Genomic DNA, 24,201 nt, shown 5'->3' on the forward strand with positions numbered 1-24,201 from the left:
GGAATCCCGGGGCCGAGTGTCCTCTTAGCATGGGTGTTGTGAATTGCTGGTCTCTCACCAAGTGCTTGCTCTTGGTGCCTCTTATTTCAAACATAGTCTGGGCCTGAGGCGCAAGGCCACTGTCGGGATTCAGGACAGTGCGGGGTGCCACCTCAGTTCTTGCCCTGCATGCCATGATGGTGCTGCCCCCCAGAAGTTCCTGGGTCTCCTGCTGGAGGTGGGAGTCCTGGCCCACCAGAGCCTCCGTTTCTCTTCATGGCTCAGGCAAAAGCCTGAGCACAGTTTATGTATGATGAAGCGAATGTGGGTTACCTTAGCAGGCCCTGCCTTGAGTTTGCTCCATTCCTGCTCTCCACAGACGAGCAGGAGCCCGGAACCTACTCACTCGCTATCGGCAGTGAGTCCCTGCATCTGTGACAGCTTGGTTTTCAGTTGGTTATTAATTTTAAGAAAGTGTGCATGTGTGTATGTGCACATGCCCCTGGATGTTTTGCCTGCGTGTATGTCTGTGCAAGGAGTTACAGATGCTTGTGGACCACTATGAACCCGGGTCCTCTGTAAGAGCAGCCAGTACTCTTTCTTAACTATCAAGGCAAATCTTCAGACCCCACTTCTTAATTTTTTGAAGTACAAATACACATCTAAAAAATCCAATCTATGTTCTAAAAGCAATCTTAATTCATGTTGGACCTCAGTTTTTTTAAAAGGTTTTAATCAATAGAAGAGACAGAAAATGTGCTGTTGGGGGGAAAAATAGCAGTATTTTTTATCGTTCCCATAGGCTTCGATAATGACACTTGTGTTTATATTCAATGTTGATAGTGGACAGTGCTGTCCCAGGAGACTCTGCGTCTGTTCTGAGGATTGTATTGACCTTATACTGAGCGTTAATAAACCAGAGACAACGGACACTTTGTTTGCTCAGTCACATCCAGCAAGTGTTGTGGGTGATGCTTCTTATTAAAAGGGTGGGGTGGTCTAGCCAACGGCTAGTTCTTAATTATAGATGTTAGAACCTCTGATTTCACTTCTTCACTTTATCCTCAGGAGAAGACAGTTGTGAAAAGGTGTGCAGATTAAGGCATTTGTCAGAGTCATGTGTGATGTCTAGCATTAGGGAAACCGTTTAAACAAACCATGCACATTTCCACAGAGGGCACTGTGCTGCTTCCCCTGGGAGAGAGAAATATTGCCCCGAGTGTCCGTACCATGTATAATCACACTGAAAAAGGAAGTGGGATGCACCATGCTGCACAGAGAGCAGAGCCGCAGTGAGGGGCCTGCTGAGCACAGCGTGGCGCTCATACTGTTTCTTGGTGCAGTTGACATATTTTACTTGGGTAATGAAGCATTTTTTTCAGTCTGTCTAAAGAATGAATTGACAGATAGAAGCCCAGCTAGAAAAAAAGCTGTTGGGTTTTATTGTCAGACCCCTCAGGGCCACCAGCTCACACCGTAGCTGGTTTCCTGCGGCTGTGGCTCCATGTCTTTCTCTTTTTTCCAGGTGCTGCTAAGCCAGGTACACCGGCTGAGAGCGTTGGACTTGCTGGGACGCTTTTTGGACTTGGGCCCTTGGGCGGTGAGCTTGGTGAGTGTCTTCTGCCTCGCCTGGGGGAAGGGAAGCTGAGATTAGACTCAGTGAGACAGTTGGAACTCCAAAGCAGAAGCAGCCATGGTCGTGCCAGCCCGGGGCCGGGCATCCTCGCTCTCGGCTGCTCTGGGACTTTTGTCAGTATCAGATCCCCTCGACAGGAACCACAGGCAGCTGACCATGCCTTCCATGGCCTTTTCTCCCAGCCGTCTGCGCCCTCACACGTCCACACTTCTTCTGGGTCCTCTTTCTACAGAGCAGAAGTAGAACCAAGCAGGGGTCCATGTTCCCAATAGATAAGTCATCAGAAAATCAGAGAGAGGCTCGGGGAGCCTGCAGACTAAGGATGCTTAGAGCACTACGCAAAGCTTAGTTGGCTTTGTCTGCAAGTAAAGGTTCAAAATGGGGGCTAAGAAGATGACTCACACCAACCAGAGAGCATGCATGGGCTGCCCTGTGGCCCTGCTCTATGTGTAGCAGAGGACTGCCTTGTCTGGCCTCAGTGGGAAAGGATGCACTTAATCCTGAAGAAATGTGATGCCTCAGGGAAGGGGGATGCTGGGGGGTGGGCAGTAGGTGGGAGAGCACCCTCTCAGAAGCAAAGGGGAGGGGGGAAGGGAGAAAGAACTCCTAGAGGGGGGACCAGGAAGGGAGGCAATGTTTGGAATGTAAATAAATAAAATAATAAATATTAAAAAGGGAGGGGGAAAGAGTTGGCTCAGTGGGTAAGATGCGTGCTCAAGTGTAAGGGTTCAGACCCACAGCACCCACATGAGACTGGCACAGTGGCCGGCATCTGTAACTCCAGCAGTGGAAGAGGCAGAAGCAGGTAGACAATCTATTCTCCTCAGCGAGCTCCAGGCTTAGTTCCAGACTATCAGAAAACAAGGAGAGGAGGGTGGCTTTCTGTGCGCACATCAGCATTCCAAAATACAGGTGTGCACACATGCAGAAAATTTACAGAAAATTAAATAATGAAGCTTAAAGCAATACTGTTGAAACAATTAGAAATCTTTTTCACATTATAAACAGAAGCTGTCCACTGTGTGTGACACACAGTGAAATGACCTGCATAGGGTCTGTGCAGAGTGCTGTGGTCTGAGCGGACTAGCACTCCTCATGTTCTTAATAATTGGATATTGTCTGCAAAGACTGATCGTTTGCAGGCTAGCATTGAAGGAGGAGGGAGAAAAGCCTAAAAATAGGAAGGATAACAGTGAAGGAGAGAAGATAGAAGTCTAAAATTGGACAGAAGAATCCAACAGTGGTTCTTCCAGCTTGGTCGGGCAGAGGAAAGGCCAGTGATGCTGGCAGCTTGAGGAGTGAGCTAAGCCAACAGCAGTGGAAAGGGGCCTCACGCCTGTGCTGACTCTTTGACCTCCAGGCCCTGTCGGTGGGCATCTTCCCCTATGTCCTGAAGCTGCTCCAGAGCTCGGCCCGAGAGCTGCGGCCACTCCTCGTCTTCATCTGGGCCAAAATCCTCGCTGTGGACAGTGTGAGTAACCTCCGTCGCCTTCACCCCACCCAACAGTGACCCCAAGGTGTTAGGTGGGGCTGGCCACTCCCGTGTTTCCTCTGCCCTTCCAAACTTGTATGCCTGAAACCTGTGGCTGTCATCCTTCCCAGAGTAAAACTCCCCCGCCCAACATCTACCTCTGGTTACCAAGCCATCCCTAGTCTCTGCCAGCTGCCAGATGACCAGTCTGTCTTCTGTGTGTCCCCTGACACCTGCACGCTGACTATTCCCCGATCATTCTTAAGTCTGTTCTCTGTGTTCCTGACAATGGCAACAAGTGGCCCTGAGCCCAGCCTGCCCCCTCTGCCAAAGCTATGTCCTGCCATACCCTTCTTTCCCTGTCCCTAAGCATGCTAGCGCTGGGCCCGAGGCTTAGCCTGCCACCGTTCTTGTCTCTACCCATCCTGCCTGTAGCCCTGGAGAGCCTTAATGGCCCTCTTTACAGTGACTCCCAGCCCCAGCACTTTCCAGTTGTTACATTTCCTGGCCCTGTAGCCATTTTTCTCCCCATGAAGATAGATGGTACCTATACTCACAGCTTTGTGCTCAAGTCTGCAAGTGGTGAAGAGGTCCTCATCCTTGACCTCAACTGCCATCTAGAGCATACAGGCACAGATAGCTTTTAAAAAAATTTCGGCCGCGTGTGGTGGTGCACGCCTTTAATCCCAGCACTCGGGAGGCAGAGGCAGGCGGATTTCAGAGTTCGAGGCCAGCCTGGTCTACAAAGTGAGTTCCAGGACAACCAGAGCTACACAGAAAAACCCTGTCTCAAAAAAAAAAAAAAAAAAAAAAAAAAAAATTTCATTGAGGGGCCAGAGTAATGCCTTGCAGGAGCAGGAGTCACTACCATGAGTATGACAAAATGAACAGGGATCTGTAGTGGGGTAGTGTGTGTACCTTGACAGCAAGGATGGTCAGGACTGTGACAAAGGGCTGGAGGCTGACGCTTCAAACAAGCAAGGGACATTAAAAAGATCTAGAGTTCTGGGAAGGCAGCAGAGGATGAAGCCTTTGGCTGTTGTAGCAGGCTATGGGGCAGAGAACTCCAAGAAATAAACTCTGGTTCTGAAATAGCCCAATTTAAAGTAGCTGATGGGAGGAGGTGAAGGGGAAGAAGCTCTCCTAAATGAGAGGAGCTGAGGTGGGTGCAGAGAGGCCTGTTCTCAATTCCACCAGCAGCCAAGACAGGCAGCATCTCCATCAAACCCCACTCGTTCGCCTGGGGACAAAGCTGTAGCACAAGATGGGCTCCCTGACTGGTCAGGGTTTGACCCAGCTGGTGGTCATGGCCTATGAGGTCCTTGTGTGCAGATATCGACAGCAGGTGCAGGGTACCCAGGCAGATGTGTTGGCATCGAAGATGAACGTCGTGGATGACAGGGAAGGGCCCTATGATCTCAGACTGCATTCCACATGGGGTTGGAATCAGCTTGGCAGGGACTGTGGGGAGCAGATGGAATTGCCGTGTGCTCAGGCTGCTCACGATGCTGACAGGCAAGGAGGAAGGCGAAGAGATCACCTTAGTTTCTGGGCTTGCTTTTGAGACAGCCGAGAATTTGGGGACAACCCTTTCAAAGGGTCACATATCAGAGACCTTGCATGTCAGATATTTATATTGTAGTTCGTAACAGCAAAATTACAGTTAGGAAGTGGCAACAAACATAATTGTATGGTTGGAGATCACCACAACATGAGGGGCTGTACTAAAGGGTCGCTGCCTTAGGAAGGCTGAGAAGCACTGATGTAGAAGAGTCAAGTCTGTTTCCAGATTGGCTTCAGTGGGCTTCTGTTCATGTAGTCATCGTCATTGTCGTGTGTGTGTGTGTGTGTGTGTGTGTGTGTGTGTGTGTGTGTGTGTGTGTGTAGGAAGAGTCCATGTTCTACATCAGCTTCATTAAATGATTGGGACTTTGCAGCTCAGAGAAAACAATGCAGGCATGACAGGCCGTGTTTCTGACAAGCAGAGCATGGTGACCTGAGCTGGCGCTGGCTCTGTTTGTGAGTCAGGATGGAGTCACTGCAGTTCTGGGAAAGGAGGTGCTGGTTTGGTCGTGTCACGGGCTGTTTGTTCCCTTTCCTGTGAGGCGGTGGGGATGCAGATAGCCTTGACTTCCTGATCCTCCCATTGCCTCCTAAGTGCTGAGATGACGGGTGTATGCAATGACGGGAGCAGAACCTGGGCTGCTGTGCATGCTAGGTGAGCATTTACTAGCCGAGCCACAGTCTCAACCTCTCCCCAGGGCATTCTTTATTCCTGGTCACTGAAGTTGAGTCCTGGGCTCCTCATTGTTCTCTGTCACTGGGCCATGCTGTGCTCCACTGAGGTTGTCCACAGTTCACCCTCTACCCTGGACCTTGTTCAGCCATATTCTTTGTGACCTTTTCCTCAGCCACTGGCTGGCCTGGAGACTATAGGTGCCACATCTGTCTGTCACGCCAACATGCCACCACAGGTTTGTTCCTTTCTCTCTTCACTCCCTCATCTCAGACTCTCCCCTGACCTTTCTTACTACAGATCCCCTGAGCACCTGCTCAGCCCCTCCCACATTCACCTCCACCCTCAGCTGGGCAGTATGCTGGTCTGATGTTCATCTCCCAGAATAAGTGCTCGTGGAGCGCTTCCGTGGGGTGGAGGATGCAGGAGAGATTTTGCATATGGAGATCACAGGGCTCTCTCCACTCCTGTTCTCTGTGTGGTTGAACCTTGGACCTTTATTGATGTTTGTTCTGTACACCTTGTGCAGCAGCTCTATGAGCTCCCTATAGTCACTTGGACTGTCTCCTTAGACCAGCCAACCTGGTACATCTCCTCTAATCACAGGTTTCTTGTTTGGGGGGCCTGTAGTCTAGCCAGGAGCCTAGTGCACTGCTGAGCAGCTGACATGCTGTAGACATCCTGTGTAGCTCCTGTCGGGAGTCTTCTTGCTAGGCCATGCCTCCTGTCTTGGCTTATCTAGGGCTGAACTTGACTCTTGCTGGCCTAGTGCTCTGTTCCTGGACAACTGGTGAATGTTGCTCCTTTGTGCTCAGTCACTACCAGATATTACATAGTTCAACTACGTATTTGCCATTCTATCTGTCAAGGTAATGTTGCCACAGCACTGGCTTTAGGCTTAAAGGACTGAGGTGAACCCTGCCTCGCATCTGTCCAGCACCCTCCCTCACCCTCAGGCCTCTCTGCATCCTGGCAACAATGTCTGGGCTTTCCATCTCCAGCAGCAAAATTTTAAACACCAGGACCATGACCTAGAAAGCTCTTTTGTGAATTTCAATGTAATAGAGTCCCTCAGAAACACCTTACCTGTGTCATTGAAATATGTTCTTGATAAACTAGAAGCCTGCTTTTGTGGCTCACAAGGCCCATACTTTTTGATCATTTCTATGTTGCCCTTATTCAGATACACAGAGAGGCCAACTTACATTAACAACAGGCTTTTCCAAGGAGTTCATTTTTGAATGGCTTTTCTTCTACCCCATTATCTTCATCTTCTATGTCAGCTTCTTCAGAATTGGCAACATTCCTTGATATCTGGCCATGAAGCCACATGGAAAGGTTCCTGGGAGTCTGCCAAGGAGCAAAGCCAGGGCAAAGGAGCAAAGGCAGAAGTGGTCACAGAGCATGGGTCTGTGAGTGGGCAACAAGCTTCAGGTGTACAGTTCAGACTCTGAGTGAGATGTGGAGCCACTAGTGTCTGCTGGTGCTGCGTGAACACGTGTGAGCGATTTAGTCATCATAATTATCAGTTTGGGATTTAGTTTTTTATTTGTTTGTTCACTTGGTTTGGTTTCAGTATTTTTGTGCCTAAAGGTAGATACACCTGCGTTTGAAATCTTAGGAAGAGCTGGGTATGGAAACAGGAGGCGTTTCCTAACAGTGCTTCACCATGATTAAGGTCACTGAAGGGACTAAAGCTGGCCGCTAAGTCCCACCGTGGTACTTTGACTCCTCCCCATTCCTGTTTATCTCCTGGACACATTGGCTTCCTGTGCCCAGGGCTGCACTCAGCTGTGAGCACAGACCCTGCAGTGCTCTGAGCAGACAGCCCTGCTGAAGTCTGTGTGTGTGATACCAGTGCTCAGCTGGAAACTCCCTTGCCTGCAATGTTCTCGTAACTGCCTGCAGGCACTAGGGACTGTCGTCTGAGTTAATTTCCTAACCAGCGTGTTGCAGCTGTTTATTTAACAGCAGTCATCTTTCTGAGGGCCATTCTGGAATGTTCCTGGTTGACACTGAGCCACGTTTCCTCATCTTTCCTTCTTTTAATGACTTTGAGCATAAATCTCAGAGGGAAAAAAAAAAATCCATGTAGGTATAAGCAGCCTCCCCTCCCTCCTCACGCCTGGCCTTGACATCTAGCTGCCTCACTGTCCGGGTGGCATATGTGACCTACCAAGTTCACAGTGCCCAGCTGATTCCAGGTCTGCCACTTTGAGGGTTCATAGTACTTAGTACTCTACAGATGAAGTGATCTATGGTCTGTTGGTACATAAAGTCTACAGATGAGATGTCCTGTGGTCTAGACAAACCTGAGGTACAGTGCCCCATGCTTGTTATGCAGCGGCCACCGAGCTTTCTGGCATGCTCTGGAGGTCTGAGAAGAATGGTGCCTACTCAGGCGAGACTCTGCCAAAAGCTCCTCAGGACCCATCTCTCCCAGGTATCTGAGGAGCACTACTGTGTGCCACTCTCCCATAGGGTCTTAGAGGACCCAAGCAAAGGACAAGAGTCAGCCAGCCCTTAAGGCAGGTTTAGACCTGAAGAGATGGCTACTATTTCAAAGAATCCAAGTTTTTAGTTCCCAGCTCCCATGTCAAATAATTCACAACCACCTATAACTACAGCTTCAAGGGATCAGACACCCACTTCTGGCATGCACAGAGATGCACATAATAAAAACCTTAAAAAAGAAGTATGGAAAGAAGAGAAGCAGAAGATCCCAGAAAGAACAATATAAGGAATGATGTTCCCTTTGACTGAGGGTCTTTGCATATTACAGGGACACCCTTCTGAGACAGCTGCCTCAAGACAGGGACAGCGAGCCTCCTCGGAGCCTGCTTGTTCCAAGTCCCAGAGTCACTTCCTGTGCCTCAATATTGTACCTTTAACACTGTTGTTAAATGGCCAGGCACGAGCCGGGCATGGTGGCGCACGCCTTTAATCCCAGCACTCAGGAAGCAGAGGCAGATGGATTTCTGAGTTCAAGGACAGCCTGGTCTACAAAGTGAGTTCCAGGACAGCCAGGGCTATACAGAGAAACCCTGTCTCAAAAAAAAACAAAAAAAAAAAAAAAAAAAAAGGCCAGACACATGACAAACCAGGAAATAAGTCTATAATGAGAAGAAACTGATCCGTGGAAAACTTTTCAAAGCTGTTGCTGATGCCAGGTTTGGCAGACAAGGACAGGACCCTCTACCATCAGAAAAGTCATCAGACAGGTGTCTAGAAATAAAAACAACAGTGTGTGACCTGAGAAACATGGGGTGCTCAGCAGTGAGTTCTGCTCACAGGAGAACGTAGTGATGAGATTGCACGAGGAGTATCATGGAGCCATGCAGCAGCTGCAAAGGGTCCCACGTGTTGTATTTGGCTTCTTGAGGGACATAGGAATATTTGAAGAAGCGATGGTTAAAAGTTCTTCCAGTTTCATTGAAAACTACAAACCACAGACCCAGAAAGTGCAGCGCATTCCAGCCACATGGGCTATAAGGAAGACCATTTAAACCCCCTTATGACCAAATGGCCGCAACCGTACAGTCGGTAAGAAAAAGCAAGGTTAGGACCTCAGGAGACTCATAGCCAGGTCATAGGAATGGAAAAGCTGACCACGGAGCAACATCTAAGCTCTGAAGAAAAGTCTGTCAGCTGATGTTTCAAAGATGGAAGCAAACCAGAAATATCAAGACATACCTTGAAGATCCCTGAGCATCAGACTGAATCCACCACGTGACAGTGGGAGGTACTCGGGGTGAGTGCTGTGTGAATGGCTTGGCATGTCTTCTTAACGTTGAAAGCTTACTTCGAATGTTTATTAAAGTGTATCCTGGAAATAATAGCATATGGAGGGAGAACTCATGGTAACTGTGCATTGTTGGGGAGAGAGACCAAAAGAATCCTTCCTTGGCTCTTTTACTTTGAACTGGTCTGTGGACTGCTAAAGGTATTGAACAGGGTTTGTCCAGGGGGCAAGGCCCTGGGTTCTGTTTCTAGTACCCCATAAAGAAGAAATAGATAGCATTCTTTAAATAATCCTGAAGACAGAACAGGAATTAAAGACAGCTGTTTTAGTTAAGATGACTATAGGTGTGATGAAAAACCATCACCAAAAGCAAGATGAGGTGAGGGGCTGGATTTCATTGTCTGAACACTTCTACATCTTATTGCATCACTGAAGGAAGTCAGGACAGGAACTCAAACAGGGCCACAACCTGGAAGCTGGAGCTGATGCAGAGGCCATGGAGGGGTGCTGCTTACTGGCTTGTTCACATGGCTTGCTCAGCCTGCTTTCTTATAGAACCCAGGACCACCAGCCTAGGGATAGCACCACCCACAGTGGGCTGGGCCCTCCCCATCAATCACTAAGAAAATGCTCTACAGGCTTGCCTACAGATCTTATGCAAGCATTTTTTTTAAACTGAGGCTCCCTCCTGTCACATAACTTTAGCTTGTGTCAAGTTGACATAAAACTAGGCAGCACAAAGATAATATGAAATCTTACACACATATACGTAGTACAGTGGAAGGAAGGGAAGAGAGTGGGCAGGAATCCAGGGAAAGGTGAGGTAGCTGTGAGCTGTGCTACATCAGTGACTGAGAAGTGCACAGCTACATCGCTAAATTTGATTGTCAGTTTAAGTGAATTAAGTGTTACCTAGAGCCAGTGGTGGTGACGGTTGTTACTCCAGCACCCGGAAGGCAGAGGCAGGTGGATCTCTGTCTGCATATCTGGTTCCAGGACAGCCAAGACAGTAGTGAGGCACACCCTTGACTATACCTTCAAAGATATTTCTAGAGAGGATTAACTGGGGATGAAAGACCAGTATGTAGGCTACAGTATGCTCGGTGAGGAGTCCCAGATCAAAGAAAGGGGGAGGAGAAAGCAAGCTGGGCTCTCTTTCCTTTGCTTCAAACAGCACAGCCTTCCACCCACATGGGATGCCCAGCCAGATATCCTTCCTCCCTTAGGCTGCTTCATATCAAAGCAATGCAAAAAGTGGCTAATGCCGGAGGGTGGTTAGAAGAGTAAGGAGACAATGTGTGGTACCTACAAAAAGTATTTTTTCAATAAAAAGACACAGGCAGGTTTAAAGTAACAGCTGGGAGAGGGTGTACCATACTGCCATAGAGCCAGAGAAGGTGCTGAGCAGAGTTGTAGTTGGTGTTGTATGGTAAAGAAAGTCCTCTAGCCGGGCAGTGGTGGCGCACACCTTTAATCTCAGCACTTGGGAGGCAGAGGCAGGCAGATTTCTGAGTTCAAGACCAGCCTGGTCTACAAAGTGAGTTCCAGGATAGCCAGAGCAACACAGAGAAACCCTGTCTCGAAAAACCAAAAAAAAAAAAAAAAAAAGAAAAGAAAAGAAAAGAAAAGAAAAAATGTCCTCTAATGATATGTGAGGGCCCATGGGGAGAACAGATGGGTTAGGAGTGTAGCTCCTTGACACAGCCAGGCTGCAATAGAGACTTGAGTGTTGCCTTGTTAATGAACAGAATGTGTCAGTAAGTGGAAAAAAGACGTAGTGCTGTCTACTGGCTGGATGGCCCACCAGGGTGGGCATTCTTCCCATAGAATAGGCCGCCTCACAGGCTGAGCATGCACTACAGCCAGTCAGAGGCATTGACTCACAGTGTGCCCTACAGCTGCAGTGGGGTGGCACTCTAAACCAGTGTACATGTGTATGTTCATGCATGTGTATGTGTACATACATGCAGAGGCCAGATGTCAACATGGTTTGGTTTGGTGGGTTTTTTTTTTTTTTTTTTTTTTCAGTCACTGTCATTTCTCACTAAACCTGAAACTCACTGATTGGCTGTACTGGCTGGCCAGCAAGGCCTCAGGATCACCCAGTCTCTGTCCCTCCCTTCTCACATACCTCGCTGTATGCTGGGACACTTGTGTGGGGGCTTGGGATCCAAACTCAAGTCCTCATGCTTGTGTAGTAGCAAGCACTTGACTAAGCAAGCCATCTCTCCGGTCCCTAAGTAAACCTTAAAGTAGAAAACGTGTAAGACAAGCATGTAATATATATATTACTATAATCATAAATAACACATTCACTAAAGTATTAAAAATATGTATAATAGGATACACATGAATATATCTATCAGCCTTTAAAGAAGCTTTTCAAAGAGGAAGTTTGGTTTGGTTTGGGGTTTTTTTTTTATTGGTTTGGTTTGAGTTTTTTGTTTTGTTTGTTATATGGCGGGTCTCACTGCAGTAGCCCTGGTTGGACATGGAGTCACTGCATGGACAGGCTGACCTCAAAAAGAAGAAATCTTTAAAAAAAATAAAAAAAAATCTATCAAATAAAAACTGAATAGTGTTTGGAACACAGCTAGACAATGCAAAGGGCTAGGATCCTGGCCTGAGACGTTAATGAAAGAGTACTAGATGAGGAGACTGAAGAGATGAGGAGACTGAAGACGGAAGAGGCAGAGTAGGGAGAAAATGGCCAGTCCATGGAGTCTGTGCCCCAGCTGGTTAAACACAGTGATAAGTGAGGAACCATTACACAGACTGGGAAAGAAGCACAGAAAAGGTTCTGGAACCTGGCCCAGCAGGTGATATCACTGATGGTTTTAAAGGGATGGGAGGTAAATATTGTGAATGACCTCGACAGATGGGCAAGTTCCTCACTGACAGGGAGGCCTGCTGAAGAGGAAACAGATGAGCTCAGCAGTTCTGTATCAGAGGCCACCACAAGTCCAGACGGTTTCCATGGAAAGTTCTTCTGAACATTCAGGAGGAGGCGTATGGGTAGCAGTGCACCCTTTCTCTATCGCTTCATGAGATAAGTAACACTCCGGTACCACAAAAAACAGACAAACACAACATAAGAGACCCTCGTGAGTGCACACGCAGAGATCCAAAGTAGAACATCTCACTAAAACACCAACTCGAGGCTGAGATCGAGCTAAGTTCCTCGAGTGCTTACCGTGAGAGCATGACGACACGAATTTGACCCCCAGCATCCACATAAAAGCCGAGAGCACCCTTGGTTTCAGCACTGATGGCCTCAGATAGGTAGGTCCCTGGGGCTCTCTGTCCAGCCAGTTAGGGCGCTCCAGGATCAGTGAGAAACCAAATTCAAAAACCAGTAAGGTGGAGTGACCAAAAGACACCTAATGTCAGCCTTTATAACCAGAACAAGTTACAGTTGTGAAGTATCAGTGAAAACAGTCGTGTGGTTGAGGTCACCACAACATGAGGAACTGTATAAAGGGTTGCAGTTTCAGGAAGGCTGAGAAGCCCTGCTCTAGAATCAAAAGGAAGAGTTGCTCAGTGGGGCATCCTCTGCATCAGGTGGCTATGGGCATATCTAGGGATTGTCTTGAGGACATTAGTTGTTGGGAACAGTACCATTCATGGCAGCATCCTTCTTGGAGCCTGGGGCCTGTATGTGTAAAAGTGTGAGCTGAGTAATGAGTGTGCACATGCATTCTCTCTCCTCTCCTGATGGTGATGTGATCAGCTGCTTCAGGCCTGCTTGACCTCCCACAATAATAGATTGCACCCTAAAATTGTAAGCCAGACAAATCCTTTCCCTTACATTGCTTTGTTAGGATGTTTAATCACAGCACCAGAAAGGAAACTAAGATAACAATTAAAAGTCTACTAGCTGGGCGTGGTGGCGCACGCCTTTAATCCCAGCACTTGGGAGGCAGAGGCTGGTGGATTTCTGAGTTCAAGGCCAGCCTGGTCTACAGAGTGAGTTCCAGGACAGCCAGGGTTAAAAAGAGAAACCCAGTCTGGAAAAGCCAAACAAACAAACAAAACAGTAAGTCTACTGATATATTAACAAAAGAAGAAAAGGTCATATAACCTGAATATTATGCAGAAACACAAAGTAGCTTAATGAATGGTCTTTATCAAGATGAAAGCGTCTCCTCTCTGCAGACGACGTCAGTGCATCAGTCCTCTATCGTGTCCCCTAAGCCTGCAGCATCAGTCCTCTATCGTGTCCCCAACCCTAAAGCCAGGGCTCCAACTCCAGCTATCAGACTTGGCCTAAGTGCCCTCATCCAGCAGCTCTGTACTGAGTAATCACTTGTCACACAGACTTGTATCGTGACATCTAGAGTGACGCTCTTGAAAGCTTGGGGCTGGCATTGAGACTGTTATAGTCTTCAGTCTCTCAGGGACTGGGTCACAGGAGCAGGTCACCACACCAAGCTCTGTTCTAATAGTTTAAAGCTGGAAGTAGTCCAACTGGACACTAAGAGGTGAATATATCAGCTTTTCCATACATGCCAATCAGCAGCTTAAAAACAAAAACAGAGCCACTTGAAAAATGACAGTAATGAAGCTGTGTACTGTGTGGCTCCGTGTGTTTAAAACTGCAGGGGTGAGCTTGTCTATAGTCAGGACAGGCAGATCAACTATCGGGCAGGTGAGGAAGGGCCAGGATTTACAAAGGACACGAACATGCAGGGGCTTGATTCAGCCTTGGTGGTGGTGGCCTCACAGTACGCATGCACCTGGGGTTTTGGGTCCTGAGCCGTAAGCCTGTGCCATGTCTTGGCGTCTCATAGCCCAGTGATGTGGATATTGGCAGTGACCTGTACTGTTTGCACCTTGATTTTCAATTAGAAAGTGGGCTTGCTATTCTTCTTTAAGACTGATGCTGCAAATTGACCTAACACCTGGAATTGACCCTTGACCAAAGCCAGAGGCCGTGACATGCAATTGAATATGAGCATAGTGCTGTCCCTGAGAATTCACAGAGAATGGATTTGTGGTTATGGAAGAAAATGTCCTTTTTGTTAACAATATTTCGGGGCAGGGTGCACATGTATGCAGAGGCCAGAAGCCAATGTTAGGTCAAGGTGACAGTGGGTTCGTATTCCCTATGCTATTATATAATGTGTGGTCTTTATCCCTTTGCCCTCTAAGGTCTTGTTCACTCCCCCATTTTGTGGGTTCTTTCTAGTTTCCTGACACTCCAAATTAAACACACAACCCTAGAAACTTGAAGCTAAGAGCCAAGTATGAGAAAGGACATGCTTGCTTGGTTTTAATAAGTTTCCCAAGTTGTTGTTATCATCTGTCTCCCTGCTAATTAACAAGAATAAGGGAGGGAGGCAGTTAATTAAAGACTGGTGTGAGCTGGGTTCCAGCTAATTGAGGTTTTTTTTTCATAGACAGAATTAATGTGCAATTCAGGCAGACCTTCCAAATTACAGTTAATAAAGTTTTATTTATAGCACCACTGGGGAACATCAAGGGCACGATGTCAAGGAATGTGGGAAAACACTCTGAGTTGGTATTGATGGGATAATCCGAAGTCAGGCATACAAACAGGCATTACCCGCATGCACATAGGCAATCCACAGGAAGGGCTTCCATGGACAAAGACAACAGGGAAGGAGGTGGGAATTTTTCTTCAGCCCCTACAACCTGTGCACCCTTTGCAGCTTCCCAGTGTCTACTGTCTCCTCTGCAGACAGGTTCTTCTCTGAGTAAATCTGATCATTGCCCAGCCTAACCGCCTCTCTTGCTCCCCATTTTGCCTCTTCACATACACAAAGCTCTGTTGGAAGAGGGTTCAGTGTCAGCCTCTTCCCTGTGGGTCAGGCACTGTTGAGCAGCCTCACTGTTCTGCTGGCCCACTGTGGGGCTGCTCTGGGAGGAATGCAGACTGGCTCTGTCCAGACGCCTCTGCTTCCTGTCTGCTAAGCTTTGCTTTGGGGAACAGCTCTAGGTTTACAGAAATCTGAGGTGACAGTGGACCCCACCTCAGTTTCCCCAGTCTGAGGCACCTTAGTGGACACAGTGAGACCTGTGTGGGTGTCTTACCTTAACCAGCTGCACCATCCTGGTGCCAATTGCACCTCAGGGTTTCTCCGTCCACTCCCTAAGTGAGGAACACCTCCAGGGAAGGGCTTCAACTCCTCCAAATCGACCCTCCCCCTTTCTCCCTCAGCCCTCTTCACCTCTGATGTCCGTGGCAGCATGAGGAGGCCCCTCGGCTCTGCACACCTGCACTTGGGTTGCTCTACATGTTTCTCTCAGGACTGGGCTAGGCAGTGACAGGCTTGGGTGGAGACAGGCGAGCCACCTTCTCACACGTGCCTTGCCGCTTGTGTTAGCACGTCTCTTCCTTCCAAGTCATGACTTCCCAGCCCCAGCTATCACCGCACGCACTGTGTTCTGTTCAGCACCCAGAGGTGGGGATGGGAGTTGTTTTCACTGTGAACCTAGATTTTGTATTAGTGACTCTGTTTTCATTGTGTACTTGGATGTTGTATCAGTTGCTCTTCTGTTGTGGTGGTTAAGCACTGGAACCAGCAGTGACTTAGGGAGAAAGGTTATTTTGGCTCACAGTTCAGAGTAAGACACTAAAGGAGTGGGAGGTGTGGCAAAGGAGGCAGAAGAGAGGCTCAGATCACATCTGCCATAAACACGGATGACATAAAAACAGAGACAGCAAACCTGAAATGGGCAAGGCTGTAAGCTCAAAAGCCACCCAACAACACACTTCTCCCGCTCCGAGGTTCTACTTTGAGAAGCTTCTGTGACCTCCCTAACAGCACCATCAGCCAGGGACCAAGTGTTCAAATGCATGAACCTCTAAAGGACATTTTTCATTCCAAATACCAGGCTGTTAGAAGTGTCTGTGTTTGGGATGAATTTAGTTTTATACTTCTAAATTTTTCTAGTCCCCCTTCTCTGTGAGGAAGCTGTGTTCCTGGAAACTATATTTCAGGTGAGGGGGTCTTCTAGCTCTAACTGGGCAGAGTCTCCCACCATGTCACTGAGAGCCACAGCTGGTGAGCAAGGAGTCAGGAACGTGCTCACAGGAAAAACATAAATGTTTTCTCTTCCTCTCTCCCTGCCACCTCATTCATATAATTTGACGCTTTAAGGGTCTATTATGACTCGAGTATAGGTTATAGTCTGCAGAAAATCAGGGAAGGGAAGTGTTAGGGATATGTGTTTGCAGAAACCTTTGTTTTGTGCAAGCCAGTCAGCAAAGCTGTGTACTGTGTACATGGGTTCTGGGTGCTGTCTCACTGTCTGGTAAGATAGAATACCATGGAAAGGTGTTTTCAGCAGTGGCTACAAGTGTTCCCACATCCCCATGTGGTCAGGTAGGCTACCTCAGAGGTCATAACAACTTGTGACAAGGAGGGCTTGTCCTGCGAGTGTAGCCAAGAGGGAAGGAAGTACAAACGGCTAACCCCACACTGGACCGTCTGTCAGTGTATACAGAAAGGAGAGCTTTTCTGACCTGCCTGCCTGTAAGGCAGAGCCTGGGAGACTCAGGTGCTCCTCCCCATGGGGGAGACTTGAGTAGCAGCAAACAAAGCCACTGGAGTCCAGAGGTGGCATGGGGACTGGGGACAGCAAGCTGGACTCTCCAACCAGTGAAGGAAGAGAAGGACATTTTGAATGTCCTCCTTGAAAGGATGCAGTTGTCACCTCTGATCACCAGCTGGCAATGATTTTTGAAGGCTGGTGAGATGGCTCAGTGGGCAACGGTGCTTCTTGGACAAGCCTGCAGCTTGAGTTTAATCCCTGAGACCCACATAAACGTGGAACGAGAGAACCAACTCTACAGAGTTGACCTCTGACCTCCACAGGCATGCCATACATGTAAGCTCACACATACATCATACATGGCACACAACAACAACCTAGGCATATCTTTAATCCTAGCACTCAAGAGGTAGAAGGCAAATTCTGAGTTTGAGACCAGCCTGCTCTACTTAATGAGTTCCAGGCCAACCAGGGCTGCATAGAAAGGTTCTGTCTTAGAAGAAGTGGAATTGTGACCGACACAGCTCTGTGGGGCCCTCAGAGACAAGGAAAGGCCTACATAACACAAGTCATTCAAGGAGTTGAACTGAGTTCTAGGAAGCAAGTGACTTCCAGCCCCAGTTCTGTGTGTGTGGGTGGGGTAAGTTTATGTCTAGAAAACCCAAAGTCTCTATTAATACCAATAAAAGAGTTTAGTGAGATAGAAGCCTTAATACAGAAGCTGCAGTCACAACAGCCAGATGAGACAGGAAGAGCAGCCTGTGTGTGCCAGGACCATAAATCCAGGAATCGTCTACTGTGCGATGGGGAAAGCAGCCATAAACAATACCTTAAACCACTCCTGAGAGACACACAGTCACCTTCAGCAGATAAGCACACACCCTGCTCTCTTGCAGTAGGATTCTGTGTCATAAACATGTCAGTGTGCTCTCAGTTAATTTATAACTTTAATATAATCCTAGTAAAATTACCAACAGGCTTTTTTTTCTGGAACTAGACACAGTCTCAGCCTGACGAGGAGAAGTCCATAAGAGGAGGCAGGGGGCCCTGGCTGGGAGGAAGAGTGGTAGAGCTCCTGTCCTCCTCGACCACAGCCAGCCAGGGAGCTTCAGGGATGTGCCGGGCCTTAGACAGACGTGTGCACTGGTGAGCTCTGCAGAGGCAGCCCCAGCCCCAGTGCCGTCTGAATGTTAGTGCCAGCTCCTCAGCTTTGCGGTTCTTCAGCTGTGATGGTAGAAAAGCCAGAGGCTGCTGCTGCTTGGGTCTTGAGTGACTGGGAAAGACTGGACTGGAGGAAAGTAGCCTGCGACTCTAGGGGCGGGGTGGGAGGGGCTCTTAGGTCTTTGAAGGTGTAATAGCCGCTTCACCGGTCTATTTTCTCTGATTCCTTGCTGCCATGAGGTGAGTGGCTGCTTTTCTCCACCCTGATCTAGAGCCTCACCATATGTTCAAGGCAGCAAGCAGGCAGCAGGCAGCCAGAGACCCAAGACACCATTTAGAATAAACACTTTGCTTTGCTTTGTTTTGTTTTGTTTTGTTTTGTCTCTCTCTGTAAAGCCCTGGCTGTCCTGAGACTCCCTATTTAAACTAAACTAGCCCTTGAACTCACAGGTCCTCCTGCTACCTCCTCCAGCCCACCATCCTGATGTCTTTTACATTGAGTGTATAAAGTAATTTATCACACAGACAGAAAGCTGCATGACAGAGATTAATTGTATACTTTGGACAATAGAATTTAAGTTAAGGAGAAAGCGTCTTTAAACACAAAATGTAAAATCATAAACTCATTAGAAGAGGGACCAGAGAGAAGGCTCAGTGGTTAGGAGCACTGGCTGCTCTTGCAGAGAGTCTGGTTTCAATTCCCAGCACCCACATGGCAGTTCATACCTGCCTAAAACTGCAGACACACACATAAATGCAGGCAAAACACTAATGCACATTAAGTAAAAATAAATAATTTTTTAAAAAAATAGATGAGAAACCAGGTAGATTCTATTTTAACCTGAGGGGGCTATTGAGCTTTTTAACCTACAATTCCAAATTTAGATACCTTTGCAAAGAAATTTACTTGAATATAAATAAATTTTATATAGGGAAATATTTTAAAATATGTCACAACTAAAAAAAAAAAAAATGTGTTCCTTCATGCATAAAGGGCTCCTAGTAGTGAAAATAAACAACAATTCAGTAGGCGGGCGGTAAGACTGAAGGCAGCAGCTCCCTGAGACGCTGATGCAGGCTGAGCAGTGTGAGCACCTTGGCTGTTGTCACAGAGCACCTGAGTTCAGTTCCTAGAACTCTCGTGACGAATGGCAGCCATCTGAAGCTCTAGTCCCAGGGGAACTGACATCCTCTTCTGGCCTTCTCAAGCACTACCCACACGTGGTGCCCAGACATGCATGAGGCAAACGTCCATGCGTACAATAAGCCCTTACAAAAGGAAAGGTGCTGTAAATGGATCTTGGTAATGATGGGTTGCTGTTTTTCCCAAGTGCAGTGCTTAGGGTGCCTGCAGGGATAGTCTCGGGAACTGTGAGACGAGCAAGGAACCCTCCATAAGAAAGAAGGGTGTGGGGTCAGATCGTTACAGTATACCCTAGATACACTTGAAGCAGCATGACACGGGCCAGCTCTGCTGCTAGCAGCCTGTAAGTGACCTCCACTCAGGGAAAGCCAGTCTTTGACTTAGCCACAGAAAAGAGATTATGGGTGAGCCAGTGTGAAACAGAACTGGGGCTTATGCAGAACACATTTTTAACATGTGTTTAAACACTAGTTTAATAGGAAGAAAGGGGCCCAGGGAATTATTAAGACCTGTGTGTCTCAGCAGTGGCCAAGCTCAAAGGGTTACTAAAAAACCTTCTTTTCTTTGTGTCATTTTGATAAGCGAGATGATGCATGGCCCAGATCCTGGACAGGATTGTAATCTGACAAGATAAAGCCATTCCCATCACAGGGTTGCACAGACGGGTGTGATGGAGCTTTGCAAGTGGGTTCTCATGAGGCTCCCAGAACACTTTGAGAAGTCCATCTAGTGCTTAGCCTCCGGCAGGATCTGTTGCCATGTGAATATCCACACTGATGTCTGTTACAGAAGTATGGTCCTATGTCGGCAACCTGCATAGCAGGTGCTGTGAGCCATGCAGAGTTCTTGATGCCCAACTGGCAGAGGCTTCAGCCAGCACCCATTTCCCTTCTCACAGCTCCATAATTTTCCTCCTTTTTTTTTTTTTTAAATAAGTCATTTTCTGTATTTTTTTTAAAGATTTATTTATTTTGTTATATGTAAGTACACTGTAGCTGTCTTCAGACACTCCAGAAGAGGGCGTCAGATCTTGTTACGGATGGTTATGAGCCACCGTGTGGTTGCTGGGATTTGAACTCTGCACCTTCAGAAGAGCAGTCGGGTGCTCTTACCCACTGAGCCATCTCTCCAGCCCAATTTTCCTCCTTTTTATTATGCATCTTGTAACAAGAAAAATTTTAGAGAAAAAACAAAAAGCAAAACTCCAGTGTCCTGGCATGGTAGGCCCTTTGGTTTAGGGAAGTTGGTGAGAGTGTAAATTCACTTTTATTTATGAATCTATAACAAAAACCCATGTGAGAAACAGAAAACTGAGCACACCGTGGCAGAGAGCTCTATTTTGTTTTATCTTTCCATAGAATTTTGGTCTTTCGGCCTTAATGGTACCTTGGTTTTTATGGTGTGTGGGGGAGGAAAAAGGCAAGTCTAAAAGTTGAAGGAAGGAATACGTGCCTTTCACAGCCACACCAGGCACAGCATGGTGGCTCCACTCTTGAGGGTCATCTTTCACACAGGGCAATGAATAGTATAGCTCACAGGATTTTCAATATTTAAAGTAAAGAGCCCCATTTGGAAAGTGATAGTACACATCACTAGGGCTACTGGGGAAGCAGTCGTGTCAGGTGTCAGTTGTGGGGACTGCACAGTGCAGGCCTCTTGCTAGGTGTTCTGCTGCTTCCCGAAGAACAGTGAAATCCCTGCCGTGCTCCTCCATCCCCAGGGTCTGATGGCGTTATGGCCAGGTGTGCGGTGTTCTCATCTGGAAACATCTTACCCCATCAAATGTCATGCCTGAGCCATCTCCAGCATCCTTGAAGTACTCTGTGCTCACACTGGAAGGCACAGGCAGGGCATTCATAGAATCTCATGGACTACCCTATGATGCCCCACACCTCCCCTGTTCAGGCATGAAACTGTAAGTTCACGTCTTATAGGAGAGCAGAGTCAGGCCAGGATACCCTCCTCTGGACTGTTCTGGACCTGCTCCCGGTGGTGCTGTTTGCAGATGCAGCTATAGCTGTGCAGTTAGACTTGCAGCTGCTCTACCTCTGCCCTCTCTTGCCTTCCTGTCCTCCATCTGGTGAGGTCCTGAGACATAGACTTATAGGAGTTGGAGAGGGTTTCACTGTGACAGAGACAGTCCACCAAGAAAACCTCATTTTTCTGCCTCTCCTTCCCTCTCCTTACTCTAGCCTTGGCGTGTCATCATTGTTCCTGATCTGAGGAAGGCACTGCTTAGCAAGATCTTGGCTTTCCCAGTGCGGCCACGTTTGGTGCCCCCACCTCCTTCTCTGAGCCTGTATTTCCACAGTGACCTGTCACTGGCTTTCCTGCTCTGCTGGGCCTTGTTTTCTTTGCAACTCAGTGAGGCTGCTGGCCTAGAACTCAGACAGAGAAAGCAGGTCAAAGAAATTGTACCTCCCCCTTAGCAAGTGAAGCTACTGGGGAGAGGCACTCTTCATGCAGCGGAAACCAGTGCACACTGGCACCTTTGGGCACTGGCAATGAAAGCAGACATGTGAGGAGCAGCCACGACTGTCGCCTGCAGTAGCCTGACAGGCTTATCAAAACAGAAGTCTTTTAATATATGCCTCATAATCGCCAGGCTCCACTTTTGAAGGCTTATTAAAGTGATCATTTCAGATCTTCTGACTTGGGAGGCTCACACTCAGAATTAGAAGGATATGAATTAATGACAGTTTATTACTCTCAGATGAGCTATGCTTAAGGAGTTTCCTGTAAACGAGTGGGCTTTGATTTGACTTGTCGGAGCTCTGATTTGAAAACAAAGAATCCTTTCTCCTGAGCTACACTGGTGCCTTCTGCTGCTGCAGACATGGGCAGTCTGCAGCCCTGAGGGCCAGGCCTGGATGACAGGTTGAGACTTCCAGCTCATTTGTTAGCTGCCTCATCTAAAGCCCGGAAATCGGTAAAGTGTGTATGGCTTGATGAGCAGAGCTGGAGTCAAAAGCCTGCAGTCTGGGCCAGCCTTCTCCATCTTGTCAGTTACACCGTACCAAGCCAGGCTAGCATCCACCTGACGAGCTAGCTCATCGCCATGCCACCATGACCCCTGACAAAAGGAGGGTCATGCAGTGTTGGCACTGAGCACCCAACAGAGGCCATGTGGAAGCCACCTGCCTCTGAGAAGGGCTCAGGACCTGCACTGCTCTGGGAGCTGGTGAGAGGGTGGCAGACACATCCCCCTGGGTGCTAGTCCCAGACAGCCTTAGCATCTTTCTCCACTGTACCTTTATTCATGGGTCACATGACTCCACTGCTTCCTCTTTGTGTCTCTCAAGCAGAGAGCAGAGGCTGTGCCCCTCACAGTTCCCACAGTGGCCACACCTCATGCTGTGAACAGCCTCTTTCTCTTTCCAGCTGGGCCAAGGCCTCAGCCTCAGCCTCCTAACTCACCCTAGAGCCTTCACACCACCAGTCCCAGTGTGACGTCAGCGCTGGTCTGGCTCAGGTGTCTGTGTTCACCTTCTTCCTGAGTGCACTGCCCATCTGTGCACCCTACCTCTTTAGGGAGTGACGTGGGTAGTAAGCAGCCCTGCCCTTCCGTGCCTTCCTTTGCTTTCCTCATGTCCCTGGGGCTGTCCCGACCTCTGCTCCTAGCCATAACATCACCTGTACTTATTGCTTTCTTTACTGCTGAGATGAAGAACTTGACAAAGACAACTTACAGGAGGAGGAAGGGTCTGTCTGCACTCAAGTTCAAAGGCACAGTTGATGGTGGTGTGTCAGCCGGATCCTGAGGCTGAGACGGAAGCAGAGGGAGATGAGAGCTGCTGCTCAGCTGCTGTGCCCTTTGTGTGATCTAAGACCCCACCCAGTTCACAAAATGATGCCACACATTAGGGAAGGGACTTCCTACCCCAGCTAGCCTGACTGTTAACTCCCCTGAAGATCTGCCAGAGGTTAATCACCTATAATTCCAGCTCCTGTCAAATTAGCAATCATTACTAACAGTGTTGTGACAGCTGACCTGGGACCTGGGGTCGGGCTGGTGTCCCTTACTCTCAGCTTCTGCCTGCTCTTGAGTTCCTCCTAGCTCCCAGTCACCTGGTTCTTCCCACCACACATTCCAGTACTGGCCTGTTTCCCTTCTGTTCTTCCTCCCATCTTTCCCTTCTCCATTTCTCCTTCTCCAGTCTGCTTTACTGTTCTCCAGAAAGCATACACCATCCCCACCCTGCAGCTCCCCGTACGTAGCTTCTCAGGCGTTGCCAGCACATCGCTGCATATCACAACTGTCAACCCAGTTGTCTCCCTCACAGTTAGAACATGGCTTGACTGACTGTGTATTTCTAGAACAGAATCAGTGTTCTGCATAGGCAGGGTCCCCAGTGTGTGGCACATGGTGTGAGTGGCCACACAGGTGGAATTGTATTCCCAGGAAGGGGTCAACTGAGTTAGAAGGGCTGCAACTCTGGTGGCTTCTTAAGAAGTACTTGTCTTACACCTTGAGTCCTAGAGCTCTTTCTTTGCTTAGTATTGAATAGGGGTCCCTAGGAGGCCCCTATTACCATATTCATCATATGGCATGAATCCCCTAGAGCAGTCACTGCAGAAGCAGGAGTGTTGTCAGGTATCCTCAAGTGGAAGGCAACAGGAGGGAGCCTGAGAAGCAGCAGGAAACATGAAAGGAAGGGAGGAGTCTGAGATGAGGAGCAAGGAACCTGGGAGGAAGAGGGCTGCCAGGGAGGGGACAGGGTGAGCAAGTGAGGGGGCCTGACTGGGGGGTGGGGGGGAACCTGAGAGAAGGAGCCTGAGGGGAAAAGGGGTCTGAGGAAGGGGTCCTAAGAGGAAGAGAAGACTCTGAGGTGGGGAAGGGGCCTGAGAAGAAATGGGAGTCTGAGAAAAAAAGGGAGGGGTCTCAGCAGGGCTAGAGAGATGGCTTAGCAGTTAAGAGCACTGACTGTTCTTTCAAAGGTCCTGAGTTCAGTTTCCAGCAACCACATGATGCTCACAACCATACTTAATGAGATCTGATGCCCTCTTCTGGTGTGTCTGAAGACAGCTACAGTGTACTCATATACATGAACTAAATCTTTAAAAAAAAAAAAAAAAAAAAAAAAGGCAGCAAAAAATGGAGACCCTAAAAGCATGAGAGAAAGGGGGAGCCAGGCGTGGTGGTGCTTGCCCAGCACTCAGAAAGCAGAGTCAGGCAGATTTCTGAGTCCGAGGCCAGCCTGGTCTACAAAGTGAGTTCCAGGACAGCCGGGGCTATACAGAGAAACCCTGTCTCAGAAAAAAAGAAAGAAAGAGAGAGGGGGGAGAGAGAGAGAGAGAGAGAGAGAGAGAGAGA

At 48.2% G+C, this 24,201-nt stretch overlaps 1 protein-coding gene and 1 long non-coding RNA gene across 2 annotated transcripts in view; one reads left to right on the forward strand and one right to left on the reverse strand.

Annotated features, from left to right (window-relative positions):
- The window catches only part of Rptor (regulatory associated protein of MTOR complex 1), a 294,655-nt gene that overhangs the window by 213,404 nt on the left and 57,050 nt on the right, over positions 1-24,201 (forward strand). The window contains exons 12-13 of the mRNA XM_021212174.2: positions 1,505-1,588; positions 2,976-3,086. Of these exons, the coding sequence (XP_021067833.1) occupies positions 1,505-1,588; positions 2,976-3,086 (195 nt within the window). The remainder of the gene's footprint in view (positions 1-1,504; positions 1,589-2,975; positions 3,087-24,201) is intronic.
- Positions 697-15,316, reverse strand: LOC110331505. The gene is made up of 4 exons (XR_002381013.1): positions 15,256-15,316; positions 11,196-11,310; positions 6,528-6,672; positions 697-1,608 (listed from the first exon to the last, which is right to left on the reverse strand). It is a non-coding gene; the product is annotated as an uncharacterized LOC110331505 (long non-coding RNA).

This window comes from Mus pahari, chromosome 14 (assembly GCF_900095145.1).
Source record: "Mus pahari chromosome 14, PAHARI_EIJ_v1.1, whole genome shotgun sequence".
Lineage (NCBI taxonomy): Eukaryota > Metazoa > Chordata > Mammalia > Rodentia > Muridae > Mus > Mus pahari.